The sequence below is a fragment of the Anolis sagrei genome, chromosome 6 (genome assembly GCF_037176765.1).
Source record: "Anolis sagrei isolate rAnoSag1 chromosome 6, rAnoSag1.mat, whole genome shotgun sequence".
Lineage (NCBI taxonomy): Eukaryota > Metazoa > Chordata > Lepidosauria > Squamata > Dactyloidae > Anolis > Anolis sagrei.
In genome coordinates this window covers 22140312-22157279 of record NC_090026.1, presented here as the reverse complement: position 1 = coordinate 22157279, position 16968 = coordinate 22140312, and the positions used below count along the sequence as shown (strand labels likewise).

Here is a 16968-nt window from a genome sequence, read left to right as displayed (position 1 = left end):
CAACTTAATTGACTGATTTGAGCTAAAAGAACCACCTGTTTTGACCCAGACTTGAGTGAGGGAAAGAAAAGGAACAAAGCAGATTGGCTGTGGCTAGGTGAAGTGGCCCCTTGCGATGTCACAGTGAAAGAAAGGGGGTGGAGTGGCTTGGCTGCTGCTAGGTGACATGTATGCAAGAAGGGAGGAAGGAAAGAAAACACGGGCATCTGGGAGATTTAGTCCAAAAAGTTGTATTTCTAATCCCTGACAACAAGATCAGTGCTTTATGGCTTCATATATTTTTTAAATATCTTCAAAGAGATCTGCCTTACATTGTAGCTACATATACATGACAGACTCTGTGCACATCATATTATTTATAATTCTCTTTATTAAAACATTTATATACAACATTATCTCAAGGCAACATACTACAAATGTAGAACAATTTTAAACTGTAAAAATAATTTTGAAACTCTAAAAGCACACAAAACCATTTAAAACACATAAACAGTTGTGAAACCTTATACCTATACAATTTGGGCAAAATGTTGTACCCTATCCAAAGGCTCTTAATAAAAATCCATGTTTTAACCTGATGTAAAAATATGGTAAACGTTGGCACCAATTGGGCTTCAAAGAGGAGGACATTTCACAGTTGGGATGTCATAGAAGATCAAGTCTTCTCCCTTGACCTTATATAGTTTAAAGCTTTAATTGTGCTATAATTCCCTATAAAGTTTAAATCAGTATTTCCTTCAATATGCCAATGTGTAATACAGTAGAGTCTCGCTTTTCCAACCTTTGCTCATCTAACGTTCCGTATTATCCAATGCAGTCTGGATCCACAGCTGTTTCAATACATTGTGATGTTTTGGTGCTAAATTCATAAATACAGTAATTACTACATAACATTAACGTGTATTGAACTACTTTTTCTGTCAATTTGTTGTAAAACATGATGTTTTGATGCTTAATTTGAAAAATCATAATGTAATTTGACATTTAATAGACTTTTCCTTAATTCCTCCTTATTATTACCCAATGTTCTGCCGATAAGCAGAACATTGGATAAGCGAGACCCCACCAAATTTCCCCCCAATGGTTGCAATTGGAATCAGAATTGGAAGAGACCCCAAGGCTATCCAATCCAACCTCCAACTATGCAGGAACACATAATCAAAGCACTAACAACATATGGCCATCCAGCCTCTGCTTCAAACCCTCCAGAGATGGAGACTCCACCACAAAATTATTTCTTTTTTCCCCCCTGGAAACTCACCAGGGAACATAAAGCTGATGGTTTGAGGACTTGTACCGATTCCCACAAACTGCCACTCTGAGCAGTACTACTCTAGATCACTTAAGAAATGGCAACTTCAATGAGAGTTGAGCTTGCCTAATCAAAACAAAACAGGTTGTGAGACCATTGGTGTTCTGCCCTGTAAAGAATTACACAATGCCATTGGAAACTGAGCTTGCAAAGAAGCACAACTATGAGTGCATTTGCATTGTAAAATTAATGCAATTTGACATAACTGCACTGATTCAGTACTATGGAATCACAGGAATGATAATTTCACAAGGTCTTTAGTCTTCTCTGGCAAGGAGTGCTGGTGCCTCAGGATCCTATAGTATTGAGCAATGGCAGTTAAACTGGTGTCAAACTGCAGTGTACATTTGTAGTGTAGATGCACTCTGTATTACAAAATGCTCTGCCTTGATTAAACAAACTCAGTACTTAATAATTTCCTCTTAATTGCAACTTATGTTATTTAAGAAACAAGGCTAAAATGCAGGTAGACAAAAATAATATCTGATTTTATGCAAAAGTTCATCTCCCCAAAGATTTCAGAAAACACAACTGAATTGCTTGTTTCTCCCAAATAGCTTTTATTGAAAAGAAAGAAAGAAAAAAAAGAGCATTCTCATTTACCAGACTTTTTGCTGCCCTGTCTATAGCTTTCTTTAGGGAACCACAAGTTATATTTCCCATGAAACACAGGTCCCTCATCCCAACAGGGAGAGTTCCATCTGAGTTTCTTGTTTTGACCTACTTCAAAAGAAAATGTAACTCCCTTGCACAGTTCAATGACTGAACTATTAAATAATTTTTAGTAATTCCCCATGGAGAATATTATAAAAACAGACAGTCTGGTGACTGCTATTCATATGCATCTATCTTACAATAGCACTGAGGAGGAGAGATATGTGGCAGGAACTGTTCTTACAATCATAACAAGCCATAAAAATACCCATGAAGGAGTGCTACTAGCAGTATGACATTGTCACTTTTCAAAAACAGGAGAAAAAATTCAAGCACTACCATTACAGAAATATGATTTCCCCCTATCCACCCATTAACATTTCTCTGTTTACAATTTTGACCCCATTCTGAGTCAAAACAACTGTTTAAAATAGTTTGGATTTGTGAAAGTATTTCACATCTGAAATTGGACAATTGGGGGCCATGGTGGCGCAGCAGCTTAAACTGCTAAACTGTAGAACTTGCTGACTGGAAGGTTGGTGGTTCAAATCCGTGGAACGGGATGAGCTTTCATCGTTATCCCCAGCTTCTGCCAACTTCACAGTTCAAAAACATCAAAATGTGAGAAGATCAATAGGTACTGCTTCGGCAGGAAGGTAACAGTGCTCCATGCAGTCCTGCCGGCCACATGACCTAGGAGGCGTCTACGGACAATGGTGGCACTTCAGCTTAGAAACTGAGATGAGCACCACCCCCGAGTCGGACTTGACTAGACTTAATGTCAAGGGGAAACCTTTATGTTTACTATTGGACAATTATGCTCAGATGAACAAGTATCTAATGCTAAATAAATTTTTTTAAAAAAAAAAGATGATTGCTTTAGCCCTTCTAATGGCTACTCATATATTTTCGTCATGGGACCACACATTTAGCCCACTAGTGTGGACAGAACAAGTGGAACAAACACACAAAAAGTGCATTATCTTCAATGGTATGGGAAATCCAAGTGCAACCATACTTCTAGGGCCTTTCCAGACAGCTATATAACCCAGAATATCAAGGCAGATAATCCACAATATCTGCTTTGAATTGGATTATCTGAGTCCACACTGCCGTATAATCCAGTTCAATGTGGATTTTATTCCGCTGTGTAGAAGGAGCCCTAGTTTACAGTGGAAATGCAATGACCAATTGGCACAAGGGACTTCCTATCTGGAGGCAATTTAAGTCGAAAAACGGCTGGTATTGACTTGAATCAGCCTAAGCAATTGAGTTTCAGCATCCTGCTTTGACAACCAGCCTCTACACGAGGGGTTTGGAATGCTTTTTGGCTGAAGGTCTGAATTTCAAGCAGCAAAGGGTCTTGGAAACCACGTTACAACACTGCCTTGGGCAAAAGCAGTCGGGGGTCAAAGCAAAATAGGTAGGACTAGTTGTGAATTGTACTGCTCTACCCCACTGCAGCATCTTTCAGGAATGCAAAACGTTGCCTGTCTGCAAACCCAAGCTTCTTTTTTGTACAGATTTTAGCAGTCTATAAATAATCAATGATCTCCAATCGCCAAATACAGATAAGGGCAGAAGTTCTATAGGATGGTTCAAACTGGGATCAAAGCAAAGTGCTCAGGACCAGTTGTAATGGTGCAATATGTTTTTAGGAATGCAAACTGCTGTCAGTCTCCAAACCTGAGCTCAGAACTGTACCAGTCTTTAAATAATGTGTTATCTCCAGCCACTGATAAGAGTAGAAGAACTTCTACAGGCAGGATGGGGAGTGTCATGAGTTGGAAGATCTCTTCTCCAGCAGTATAAATATAGCACCATGGAGGAGTGGGCTAAAATGTATGTCTCCCATGATCAAGGATTGGCAGAGGTTGGGGAAGAAATCAGCAGTCTTCATGATCTACGAGCTGGAATACATCACACCTCACATGAGGCAATGCCTCTTAATCCTGTCCATCTTCTGCCTTGACCAACACATATCCATTGCCTCGGTGATCTGGATCAGCTGGACTCTCTTTTTCTTCTGCCTCATCTTCTTCTTCCGTGGGTACTGCCATGCCAGTCCCTCTACTGTGCCCAGCAAACCGCTCTATCAATAGCTGCCGGAGGAACATAACCGGGATGGGAAGAGCAGCCACAACAATAAGGCTAACCAGAACACCCAGGGCCCACGGTGGATATTCCAGCTGCTGTTCCTCTGCCTGAAAAGAGAAAGACGGGGAAGAAAGATAATGCATGGACCCATCTATGCTTGCAGTCCATTGTGTCTAATGCTTTCAGTGGCTGCATGGCTCAAAATAATTTAGAAGACAGCTAATCAAGGACAGACAGCTAATCACCTCAACAAAGGATTCCCCCAGGCAGTAAGAAGTCACACCTTGAAAACTGCTAGGCCATTAAATACTAATCAAGGTGGCCAATTGAAAACTGCCTCCAACAGACTTCTTTCTCCCACCCTGGACATTCAATAGATATATAAACCCAATTTTCTTAGTTTCCAACGGACCTCACAACCTCAGAGGATGTCTGCCATGGATGCAGGCAAAACATCAGGAGAGAATGCTTCTGGAACCTGGCCATACAGCCCGAAAAACTTACAGCAACCCAGTGATTCCAGCCATGAAAGCCTTCGACAATACAGTTTAGAAGAGTTTTCATATCATGGCTGCATTGTTATACAGAGAGAAGCTGTATCTATGACATGTGCTAGGAATTCTCTTTTATGGTTTCTACTCTATCTGCTGTGAAACAAAGAGACTTCTGGGTTCAGAGAAGTTACCTCTGACATAAAGTCAGGAACTTACCCAGGGCATCAACATTTTGCCTGTAATTAAATTGCCAAAACTGTATCCATAGTTGCAACATTTATTTACAAATCAATTTCTTAAAATCTTAAGAAGTCTAAATTAATATTTTAGATTACCTTTTCTCTGTTCCAGGCCTGATAGGTGGGTCGCTTCAAAACCATACGTAACAGACTTCCTAGCAGCAAACACAACATTGCTCCAAGGCTCACAAAGCGCCACATGTATTTGTAGATTCTCCAAGGGCGCCACCCTAGCATTTTTTCTATGTCATTTAAGAATCTGTGGAAGCAAAAGACAAGACCATGATGGAATATGGGACAATGAGTGGAAAGAGGAAGATGTCTTTGAAGTTCCTAGGGGAAAAAAATCCAGGCTTTGCCTGAGGCTACAAAGGCGACACCAGCAACTCCCAAACAATCAAAGGACAAATTAGCAGATGGTTAAGAAAAACTGGAAAGCAAGGTAGATAATTACCTGTCTGCGCCATAGATCCAGGCCACAGCAAAAGCTTCAAAAGTCACAACAACAAGCAGGGGAAGTGTCGCTGAATAGTCATCAAACATGGTGACAAAGTAGTTGCCTGAATGCTGAACGAAAACTAAGCCCAGTAAGAATCCAATAATGCAACACAACACTGCAAGAATAGAAAAGAAGAGCACATTGGCAGATCAGACTTAAGACACTGGTAAATAATTAGTAGGTTGCTGTGAGTTTTCTGGGATGTATGGCCATGTTCCAGAAGCATACTCTCCTGATGTTTCCCCACATCTATGGCAGGCATCCTCAGAGGTTGTGAGTTCTGTTGGAAACTAGGCAAGTGGGGTTTATATATCTGTGGAAAGTCCAGGATGGGAGAAAGAACTTTTGTCTGCTAGAGGCAAGTGTGAATGTCACAATTGGCCATCTTGATTAACATTTAATGGACTTGCAGCTTCAAAGCCTGGCTGGTTGTTGCCCGGGGAATCCTTTGTTGGGAGGTGTTATCTGGCCCTGATTGTTTCTTGTATGGAATTCTTCTAGTGTTCCTCTATTTACTGTTCTGATTTTAATTTTTTTACTACTAGTAGCCAGATTTTGTTCATGTTCATGGTTTTCTCCTTTCTGTTGAAACTAGCCAACTACATGACATGGTAGTTGTTACAGTGGTCCAGCATTTCTGTGTTCTCAAATAATATGCCGTGTCCAGGTTGATCCATCAGGTGCTCTGATATGGAGGAATTTTCTGGTTGAATTAATCTACAGTGCATATTATTTGGGAACACCAAAATTCTTGACCACTCTAATAACCACAATGTCAAGACAACACAGAGAAGACATTGAAATCCACAAGCAAGTGGACAATTTCAATAGAAAGGGGAAAACCATGAAAATGAATAATATATGGCTACCAGTATTTAAAAAAACTCTAAAATCAGGACAGTAAATACAGAGCAACACTAAAAAACAGGGAAATTCCTGACATAAAACAATCAGGGCCAGCTAACACCTCCCAACAAAGGATTCCCCCAGGCAGGAATCAGCCATTCTTTGAAGCTGCAAGGCCATTCAATGCTAATCAAGGTAGCCAATTGTAACATTCACACTTGCGTCAAGTGGACAAGAGTTCTTTCTCCCACCTTGGACATTCCACAGATATAAAAAAACCCTATTTGCTTAGTTTCTAACAGATTTCACAACCTCTGAGGATGCCTGCCATAGATGTGGGTGACACGTCAGGAGAGAATGCTTCTGGAACACAGCCATACAGCCTGGAAAACTCACAGCAACGTAGTGATTCAGGCCATGAAAGCCTTCAACAACACTTTTAACATTTTTTTGGTCTCTTTGGACTTGTTGAGGACTGAGAAGTGAACCTGAGGTCCAAAGACCAGGTGTCTCAGGCAACCAACAAGAAGGGGTGCGATTGCAGAATTGCCATTTTACTGCCTGAGACTAATCAATCTATACCATATATGCTCATGGATAAATCGATCTCAAGCTGAGGTTAAGTTTGGGCGCCAAAATAATGGATTTTTTATATGTTCCTTAGAGAAGCCAAGGGTCATTCTGCAGAGACAGGCAAATGCCAGCACCACTATTTTCCCATCCAGACATTCAGAAAGGGAAGAGAGTACAAGGGGGTCAGTGTTCTGTTCCTCACCCAGCATGCTGTTGACGGCTACTCTTATGTACCTGTGAAAAGGGTCCGATGACGCTGGAGACTTTGGAAGTTGTCCAGCAGAGGAGTGATGATCCCTTGCATGGTCCCCAGCATAGTGCTCAGCCCCAAGTTCAGCAGCATGAAAAAGAAGAGCACAGACCAGAAGGGGGCAGTCGGAAACAGCGTCATGGCCTCTGTGAAAGCAATGAAAGCCAGGCCGGTGCCCTCCACACCCTGCGGAGAGAAGGAGAGAGTCAATGCATGGAAAATGGCAAGTGGCAGGCTTAAGCTAAACATAAGGGTTCCCTTGGACAACAAGGCTGCACAACCTCTGAGGATGCTTGCCATAGATGCAGGCAAAACGTCAGGAGAGAATGCTTCTAGAATATGGCCATATAGCCCGAAAAACCTACAACCCAAGGCTGCATATTTGTTAATAGATGTGAAGCTGAACAGGAACAGTTCAATGGCTTCACATCCCCCTCCCCTAATAAATAATCCCAATGTAGCTATTTAGTGGGTAGGGGGCAAGGAGCTAATTTATTAGGTTCTTGTGGGTTTTTTTCGGGCTATATGGCATTTTCTCCTGACGTTTCGCCTGCATCTATGGCAAGCATCCTCAGAGGTAGTGAGGTCTGTTGGAACTAGGAAAATGGGTTTATATATCTGTGGAATGACTGGGGTGGGGCAAATAGCTTTTCTCTGCTGGAGCTAGGTGTGAATGTTTCAACTGACCACCTTCATTAGCATTTGAAGGCCTGGCTGAGCCTGGGGGAATCTTTTGTTGAGAGGTGTTAAGATGTGCCTGGTTGTTTCCTCTCTGCTGTTTTGCTGTTGTAATTTTAGAGTTTTTCAATACTGGTAGCCAGATTTTGTTCATTTTCATGGTCTCCTCCTTCTTTCTGTTGAAATTGTCCACATGCTTGTGGATTTCAATGGCTTCTCTGTGTAGTCTGACATGGTGGTTGTTGGAGTGGTCCAGCATTTCTGTGTTATCAAATAATATGCTGTGTCCAGGCTGGTTCATCAGGTGCTCTGCTAATTTATTACTCTTCGCCCTGCCTGGTCACCTTGTTCATTTCGTCCTCTACACGGCAGTCTCCGACTTCCAACTTCAGCAGCAGCTGCTCTGTGTCATTGTTCAGCTCTCGATACCAAGCACTATACTGCGAGGCAGAGTAATCTGTGAAGTTTTCAGGGAGGACAGCAGAGAGGGGACCATTGCTTGCTAGTTGTGAGAGGATGGCTATATTCCTGCAACAAACAAACAAAATGCAAAGGGAAAGATTGACAGATTAGGGAGCAGGCAAGGTGGCGAACAAGAGTGAAATTCAAATGAAAAATTATGCAACATTTTTATAAAAGCAGGTTTAAAATAGCAACATAAATAAGTAACCGCCTCCATACATCCTGGATTGTAAAGGATGAACGAAGTGGTGCCTTTCAGGCATTCTGGTGAAACTATGTTCCAAAAGTGATACACATAACTTTCATTTTAGCACAGTGGTTCTCAACTTTCCCAATGCCATGATCCCTTCATACAGTTCCTCATATTGTGGTGACCCCCAACCATACAATTATTTTCGTTGCTACCTCATAAGTGTAATTTTGCTTCTGTTATGAATCATAATGTAAATATTTGATATGCAGGTTGTATTTTCATTCACTGGACCAAATTTGGCGCAAATACCCGATACGCCCAAATTTGAATGCTGGTGCAGTTGGTCATTTGGGAGTTGTGGTTGCTGAGATTTATAGTTAACCTACAATCAAAGAGCAGACTAAACTCCACCAACAACGGAATTGACCCAAACTTGGCACGCAGAACTCCCATGACCAAGAGAAAATACTGGAAGGGTTTGTTGGGCATTGACCTTGAGGTTTGGAGTTGTAATTTACCTACATCCAGAGAGCATTGTGCATTCAGACAATGATGGATCTGGACCAAACTTGGCACAAATACCCAATATGCCCAAATGTGAACACTGGTGAAGTTTGGGGAAAATGGACCTTGACATTTGGGAGTTGTAGTTGCTGGGATTTATAGTTCACCTACAATCAAAGAGCATTCTGAACCCTACAAATTATAGAATTGGGCCAAACTTCTTGCACAGAACCCCCATGCCTTGAGGGAACCTGCTGGTGCAATCCTCCAACCTCTCATGCTCTCGCTAGCCTGTGCATTGGCACCACGCTGCTATGTACCAAGCAAGCTTGCTCTCCCCTCCCCACTTGAAGTCTCAGAAACAGCCCTCCCCTTGGCTGAGAAGCTGGCTGAAAGACTGACCAATCACAGAGAAGGAGGGCTTTTGGTGGGAGGATTCACTGTCTGTTTCCAAAAAGGAAGAGAAGGACAGTCGAGAGATCTACAGCCTTCTCTGCCAAAGGGGTTCCTAAGACCATCCAAAATATATGTTTTCTGATGGTCTTCGGCAACCTCTCGAAAACCTCCTTGCGACCTCCTCAGGGGTCCCAACACTCAGGTTGAGAAATTCTGTTTTAGCACTATTAAACTTTACTTTTGGGGATTACAACTCCCAGAATCCCCCAATGTATAGTTAGCAGAAATATTGCTTGGGGAGAGCCACATGAAGATGTTTACCAACCTCTCAGCACAGTTCTGCGTGATGACGTTGGCACGGAAGCCCAGCACAGCAAACACAACCAGTGTAGCCAGGACTGAAGTAAGGAAGTTGACAAAAGCCACAAGGAGCCCATCAAAGTGGCAGTTGTTGTCTTGTTTGTTATAGCTGGAATAAGCGATGATGGTGCCAAAGCCCAGGCCCAGGGCAAAGAACACCTGGGTGGCTGCCTGCCGCCAAACCTGCATGTCGCCCCAGATGGTCAACTTGGGGGTACAGAAAGAGAAAGGAGGGAAACAAAAGATTAAGCCATTTAACAGTGAAACAGAAGTTATCAATACTATCACACTAGTTCTAATTTCTACTGGATCCCTTTACTTTAGACACCATCATGGTTTCTTCTCCCACTAGAGCAGCATTTCTTAACCTGGGAGTTGGAACCCCTGGGAGGGCCATGAGGGGATTTCAGAGGGGTTGCCAAAGATCACCAGAAAACACATATTTTTGATGATCTTAGGAATCCCTTTGGCAGAGAAGGCTGAAGATGTCTCCGCCAGTACTTTTTTTCCTTTTTGGAAATAGACAGTGAACCCTCCCCCAAAAGCCTTCCTCCGTTGTGATTGGCCGGACTCTCAGCCAAGTGGAGGACAGTTTCTGAGACTCCAAGTGGGAAGGAGAGAGCAGGCGTGCTCGGCACATAGCAGCATGGTGCGCATGTGTGGTCGAGGGAGAGATTGTGAGGCTGGAGAGAGGCTCATACCAGCAAGGGCCTTCACGCATGGGCATTCTGTGTGGGAAGTTTGGTGGGGTTCAGAATGCTCCTTGATTGTAGGTGAACTATAAATCCCAGCAACTACAACTCCCAAATGTCAAGGTCAATTTTTCTAAAACTCCACCAGTGGGCATATTGAGTATTTGTGCCAAGCTTGGTCCAGATCTATCATTTTTTTAGTCTACAGTGCTCTCTGGATGTAGGTGAACTACAACTCCAAAACTCAATGTCAATGGCCACCAAACCCATCTAGTATTTTCTGTTGGTCGTGGGAGTTCTGTGTGCCAAGACTGGCTCAATTCCACCATTGGTGGAGTTCAGAATTGTCTTTGATTGTAGGTGAACTATAAATCCCAGCAACTTTGACTCCCAAGTGACAAAATCAATCCCCCCAACCCCACCATATTTAAATTTGGGCGTATCAGGTATATGTGCCAAATTTGGTCCAGTGAATGAAAATACATCTTGCATATCAGATATTGACATTACGATTCATAACAGTAGCAAAATTACAGTTATGAAGTAGCAGCGAAAATAATTTTATGTTTGGGAGTCGCCACAACATAAGGAACTATATTAAGGTGTTGCAGCATTAGGAAGGTTGAGAAACACTGCTCTAGAGAGTTGTGAAGGCATGGTCTTCTAGGTATTGTTGAATTCTCAGTTCTCATCCTCTCTAGCCAGCCTAGCCAACAGGGATTCAGTTTATTTTTCTACTGCTTTAATGAATTACTTTAAATCATTTTGATTGCATTTTTTTCATGAATTTTAACTGCTTAAATATCTCTTGTACCAGAGAACCTAGTAAACAAGGGAAATAACATGACATGGTAGGTGCTAAAAGGTGGAATATCCATGCAGTAGTGGAAGAGAGAACCTGCGATAAAAATGCTATGTCCTGAATCTGTAACAGTTACTTTTTTTAACAAACAGTTCCAAATGCTAGGGACTCCCAACAACTATGCTGACTGAGGGATTCCAGTTGTTGGAAGTCCAAAAAATTAACCATTTCAACCTTTGGTTAAGCCTACATGGAGCTATGGCCTCTTACATCGGGTGTAAACATGATCCGGATCCCGTCAGCAGCCCCTTCTAACAGCAAAGCACGGACCAGGAAGCAAAAGAGAACTACATATGGGAACAGAGAGCTGAAATACAGCACCTGGGAGGAAGGAAAAGAGAAAAAATCAGGAAGAGATACTGGCCTAGTTTCCAATAGACCTCACAATCTCTGAGGATGCCATAGATGTGGGCAAAAGGGCAGGAGAGAGATGCTTCTGGAACATGGCCATACAGCCCAGAAAACTCATAGCAACCCAGGAAAAGATAGCTACTAACAGAATCCATTGGTGCAAGACTTTTGAACGCTAGTGTGCTTTCTACAGACTCTGTGTGAAAACCTGTCATTTGACTGGACATTTTAAAAATTGATAATAATTTAGTAAAATGTCTTAGGAGGCAGCTTAATGGCAACAAAAATCCACATCTCAAAAAGAAAAAGGGAAGATCCAATCTTATTTGTTTGTTTACTATTCTGTTTGCAAGCATTTAAACATTGAATAAGACAGTTTGCAAGCATTTAAACATTGAAAACGTTAAACAATATTTCTACCAAAGTTAAAAAAATTAAAGAATAGTTCAGTTAAAAAATAAAATATTAAAGTAACGTGAAAAACAAACAACTCATAGTAAATAAGATAAACACACAGCCTCATTAAAATTATTTTCGCTACATATATAATAAGTCAAAAGCCTGCCTGAATAAACACTGCCCTGAGTCCCTTTTGGGAGATAGGGCAGTATAGACATTTATTATTATTATTATTATTATTATTATTATTATTATTATTTAGTCTTTCCTTGATGGCAAATTGAAAAAGATCAATTATAGTATCAAGTAGGTATTTTTACTCATATATACACAGTAAGAGGAACAGAAGGTTATTTTTGCCGAGCCTCCCTTTGCTTGTGCTTGTTTGTCTTCCTAAATTAATTACAAGTTGAATATAGCTTATCAGAAATGCTTGGTGCCAGAAGTGTTCCATATTAGAATATGGTCAACAAAGAATAGCCAGAACCAATGTATTTGGAATTATTTAATCTGCAGTCCTGTATGCTTTGTTGTTACTATTTGCATCAAGTTGGCCTTGACTTTTGGAAACCTACAAATGAAAGATCTCACTGAGCCTTCATCAAGCACAGCCCTGATCATTTCTTGAAAAAGCAGAGCTGTGAATTCTTTGGACCTCATCACACTAGAGAATGAATTCACTTTAAATCCGGTTGCTGCCTCCTGCAGAATTCTAGGGTTTGTAGTTTAGGGAGGAGCCTTTAACAGCCCCAGTAAACTAGAAAACCCAGAATTCTGCAGGAGGCAGAAACCAGATTTTAAATGGATTCATTCTCCAGTGTCACTTCATTTGCAATGCAGTCCCCATGATATGTCTAAATTATAATAACCTTCATTTTGGCATCTAGAGAGTTTTCAGTTTAATATACTATCGGAGCCATATACAGTAGAGTCTTGCTTATCCAACATAAATGGGCTGGCAGAACGTTGGATAAGTGAAAATGTTGGATAATAAGGAAGGGTTAAGGGAAAGCCTATTAAACGTCAAATTATGTTATGATTTTACAAATTAAGCACCAAAACATCATTAAAAATTAAGCTGTTCCGAGTCCTCTTGGGGAGATGGTGGCGGGGTATAAATAAAGTATTATTATTATTATTTTACAACAAATTGACAGAAAAAGCAGTTCAGTACACGGTAACGTTATGTAGTAATTACTGTATTTATTAATTTAGCACCAAAACATCGCACTGTATTGAAACAGTTGTAGATTTGGGTGGGAGGCAGACTGCGTTGGATAATACAGAACATTGGATGAGCCAAGGTTGGATAAGCGAGACTCTACTGTATTGTCATTTTGCATAATTATGCAATTTGTAGAGCTCTTCCTGCAGAATCATTCTAAATAACAACTCTAGTGCTAAAAGGAAAATATACTTGATGTTCTTTAAAACCAGATAGTGACAATATAGGAAGTGGGTCTGGATGCCCTACTGACCCATGGCTATGGCCCAGATGCTGAGCCTAAAATGGAAAAAAAGTGTATGAAAGACTAACCTTGCCTGAGGATTTGATGCCTTTAATCATTGCCAGACACACCAGAGCCCAAGCGGCAAAGAGGCAGCCGGTAAGCGCTGGATCGAGACCGCCACTCTCCTCAATGGAATCGGACACATGCAAAGCCTTACGGTACCAAAAGTAGACAGTGGCAGAACTGGCCTCACATTCCGTTTCTACTAATAAACAAACAAACAAGCCATTTAGTCTGTGCTGCAAAGGTATCCTTAGAGTGTCCACCCACCAACCTGTGATTTTTCACTTACCTGAGATGGTTTGGTTCACTGTTTCTGGGCAGTCGTTCCAAGGTAACGGAGACTGAAAGGAGTTACCCAAGTAGAAAAGACTCCATGCAATAATGACATTGTAATATAGGGCAACAAAGGAACAAACCTAAAGGGAACAAGACATTCTCACTAGATACTGATGTAGAGAGACAGCAAAATAAAGTTTGGCTATGTTTAGACATCACGATTAACTGATACTTTGCTGCAATCCCGTGGCCTCATCACACTAGAGAAAAAAATCCACTTAAAATCTGGTTTCTGCCTCCTGCAGAATTCTGGGTTTGTAGTTTTGGGAGGAGCCTTTAGTAGCCTCTCTAAACTATAAACCCCAGAATTCTGCAGGAGGCAGAAACTGGATTTTAAGTGGATTTTTTCTCTACTGTGATGAAAGTGGTGGTGTACTAAGGATGACCTTTCTGGCACAAAACTTGGAAAAGGGTTTTCATGGGGAGAGACTGAGGCCAGATCTACACTGTCATATAATGCAATTTCAGAACGCAGTTTAACTGCATTGAACTAGATTATATGTGTCTACACTGTCATATAAACCAGTTCAATACAGTTAAATTGCATTATATGGCAGTGTAGAGTCAGCCTAAAATTCTTATAATTCATTAGTCTTTATGGCAAATGATCATACTGACCACAGTTTCTGGGATCCATTGCCCCGCCCCATGCAATCACTTTACCAATGTCGCTTTGGATTATCTTTCTCCATAACAATCCAAATAATTGTTCAATGGATAATTATCTGATTTGCCAGAAGAGGAATAATCCGAAGATTTTCCACTGCTTGCACTACGGTATTATTCAACCCCAAAAGTGAAAACATTCTTCAATTCCTTTTGTTTACGAAAGATATGGGGGCCCAGGTATCCAAAATGGGTTGATACTTGCATTCACAAGAGGGCTAATATCTCTACTACTTTACTATTGAAAACTGCTATGTTATGATCCCTACATTCTGGAGCCCCTGTTGGCAGGTTAAACCACTGAGCTGCTGAACTTGCTGACCAAAAGGTTGATGGTTCGAATCCGGGGAATGGGGTGAGTTCCTACTGTTAGCCCCAGCTTCTGCCAACCTCGCAATTCGAAAACATGTATATCAATAGCTTCCGCTTCGGCAGGAAGGTAACAGTGCTCCATGCAGTCATGCCAGCCACATGACCTTGGAAGCGTCTATGGACAATGCCAGCTCTTCAGCTTAGAAATGGAGATGAGCACTAACCCCAGAGTTAGATATGACTAGACTTAATGTCAGGGGAAAACCCTTACCTTTACCTACATTCTGACCATAGGCAATTTTGGGGGTGAAGATGGTATGGCAGCAAGGGGAGAATCAAAGTCTGTCCACTCTCTTGAATGCCAAAGCTCAGAGACTTTTTTGTTAACTATAGTTTCCAGAATCCTTTGCTCATGGTCAATACGGGATAATGGGATAGCAATCTACATTGCGATATTGCAGCTCTTGGAAAAGTTATGTTCTAGACTACTTTTTCCATGCTGACTAAGATAGTTCTTGCAACTGCAGTCCAAAAAGTAACTTTGCCAGGTTCTGTCCAAACCCTGCAGGGAGTGCCTGATAGACGCTGACAAACAGCAAGAAGACCCCAATGCACAAACACTATAAAGATCCTTTTACTTATTATAAACACACTGGACCTACTACATTTGCTGGAGTTCGGGGCACAGGACTCACCAAAAGTGAAAAATAGCAAATACAAAAAAGTTTATTTTTTCACCAGAGAGAATATCTCAGGCCCTCATCACACTCGAGAATGAATCCACTTTAAATCCAGTTTCTACCTCCTGCAGAAACCAGATTTAAAGTAAATTCATTCCCTAGTGTGATGAAGTATTAAGAATCTTTAGGTCCACCAGCATGACTCTATATGGTGAACTTCTGCTGAAAGTTGACCATAGAATCACACTGGAAGTTTGCGATTCTTAGTCAACTTCCAAGTATCTCTAGCAGGGCTGTAGCCAGAAAAAAATTTCGGGGAGGGTTGACAATTTGGGGGGGGGGGGGGTTGAAAATTTGGGGGGGGGGGTTGAAAATTTCAGGGAGGGTTGAAAATTTTGGGGGGTGGGTGGGGTTGAAACCTGCCTCCTAGCTCACGCTGAAGCAAAGAGCACAGCAGGGGGCAGAGCAACCTTCCATAGCCTGCAGCTCTGTCCCTGTCAACCACCTCCACCAAGTCTGACCTCCTTAATGAGAGCATTCAACACACACACCCCCAACTTGGTTGCTTCACTACATCAGCTATTGCTGCAAGTAATGACTGTGAATAAACTGTCAATATTTGCTTGAGATAGTGCTTACAGTTCTGCAGGGACTCTTAATTTTTTGCATCTCATAGACTTAGCATGGGGATTTGGTTAACCAGTTAAAATTCATGAGTAAACCACGTTTTTAAAAAAAATCTGAAACATTTCGGGGGGGGGGGGGTTTGAACCCCTAAAACCATCCCTTCGCTACAGGCCTGATCTCTAGGTCCTCTACCATGATGCTATGGTCAACTTTCAGCAGATGCTGTAGGAGCCCCCAGTGGCGCAATGGGTTAAACCCTTGTGCCGGCAGGACTGCTGACCAAAAGGTTGGCTGTTTGAATCTGGAGAGTGAGGTGAGTTCCCGTCTCAACTCCAGCTTCTCATGAGGGGACATGAGAGAAGCCTCTCACAGGATGGTAAAACATCTGGGCGCCTGCTGGGCAACGTCCTTGCAGACGGCGAATTCTCTCACAACAGAAGCAACTTGTAGTTTCTCATCGCTTCTGACACAGAAAAAAAGCAGATGCTGTTTCAAATTCAATTTTTGAAAAGAACACAAATATATGGACAAAACACAAAGGCACGTCTGAATGTGTTTCTCCAAGATGCTCACCACACAGCTTGCAAAGCCAATGCCCATCAGGCGAGGGCTGATGTACTTCCAGACCCCAATGCTGCCCTGTCGGATACTTTGCCCTGCTGCCAACTCCAGGAAGAAAAGCGGGATCCCGATGATTAAGAGGAGCATCAGATAAAGCAGCAGAAATGCACCTGTGTTCAGGAAGAGAAAAAGCCACAAGCTGCAGCATCCCCCTTGCCATTCATTTCAGAGGTTACAGCCTCCTGACAAACCAGCCTCACCAGCCCTTATCTTTCACCTGTGATACATTTAAAGGTGACGACAGATTGCCTGTAAGCAAGAGTGGGCGTGGGACTTGGCCTGTTTCAAGGTTGGTTTTCATTCACTTTCTGCTTTTTGTTTGTTTTTTTTTTTAGCATTAAGTAGGAAAAT

At 41.8% G+C, this 16968-nt stretch overlaps 1 protein-coding gene across 3 annotated transcripts in view; it reads right to left on the bottom strand.

Annotated features, from left to right (window-relative positions):
• Window positions 1-352: 352 nt before the first annotated feature.
• SLC6A16 (solute carrier family 6 member 16) overlaps window positions 353-16968 on the bottom strand; it is a 38904-nt gene continuing 22288 nt past the window's right edge. For 2 of the 3 annotated variants that reach the window (XM_060780500.2, XM_067469903.1), the window contains exons 4-13: window positions 16570-16727; window positions 13665-13791; window positions 13399-13577; window positions 11322-11432; window positions 9523-9764; window positions 7987-8170; window positions 6949-7150; window positions 5251-5410; window positions 4893-5055; window positions 353-4170 (exon numbers count right to left, since the gene is read on the bottom strand). In XM_060780500.2, the coding sequence (XP_060636483.2) occupies window positions 3913-4170; window positions 4893-5055; window positions 5251-5410; window positions 6949-7150; window positions 7987-8170; window positions 9523-9764; window positions 11322-11432; window positions 13399-13577; window positions 13665-13791; window positions 16570-16727 (1784 nt within the window). In that variant the 3' untranslated portion in view covers window positions 353-3912. The remainder of the gene's footprint in view (window positions 4171-4892; window positions 5056-5250; window positions 5411-6948; window positions 7151-7986; window positions 8171-9522; window positions 9765-11321; window positions 11433-13398; window positions 13578-13664; window positions 13792-16569; window positions 16728-16968) is intronic. The other variant, XM_060780501.2, reaches the window with a different exon arrangement.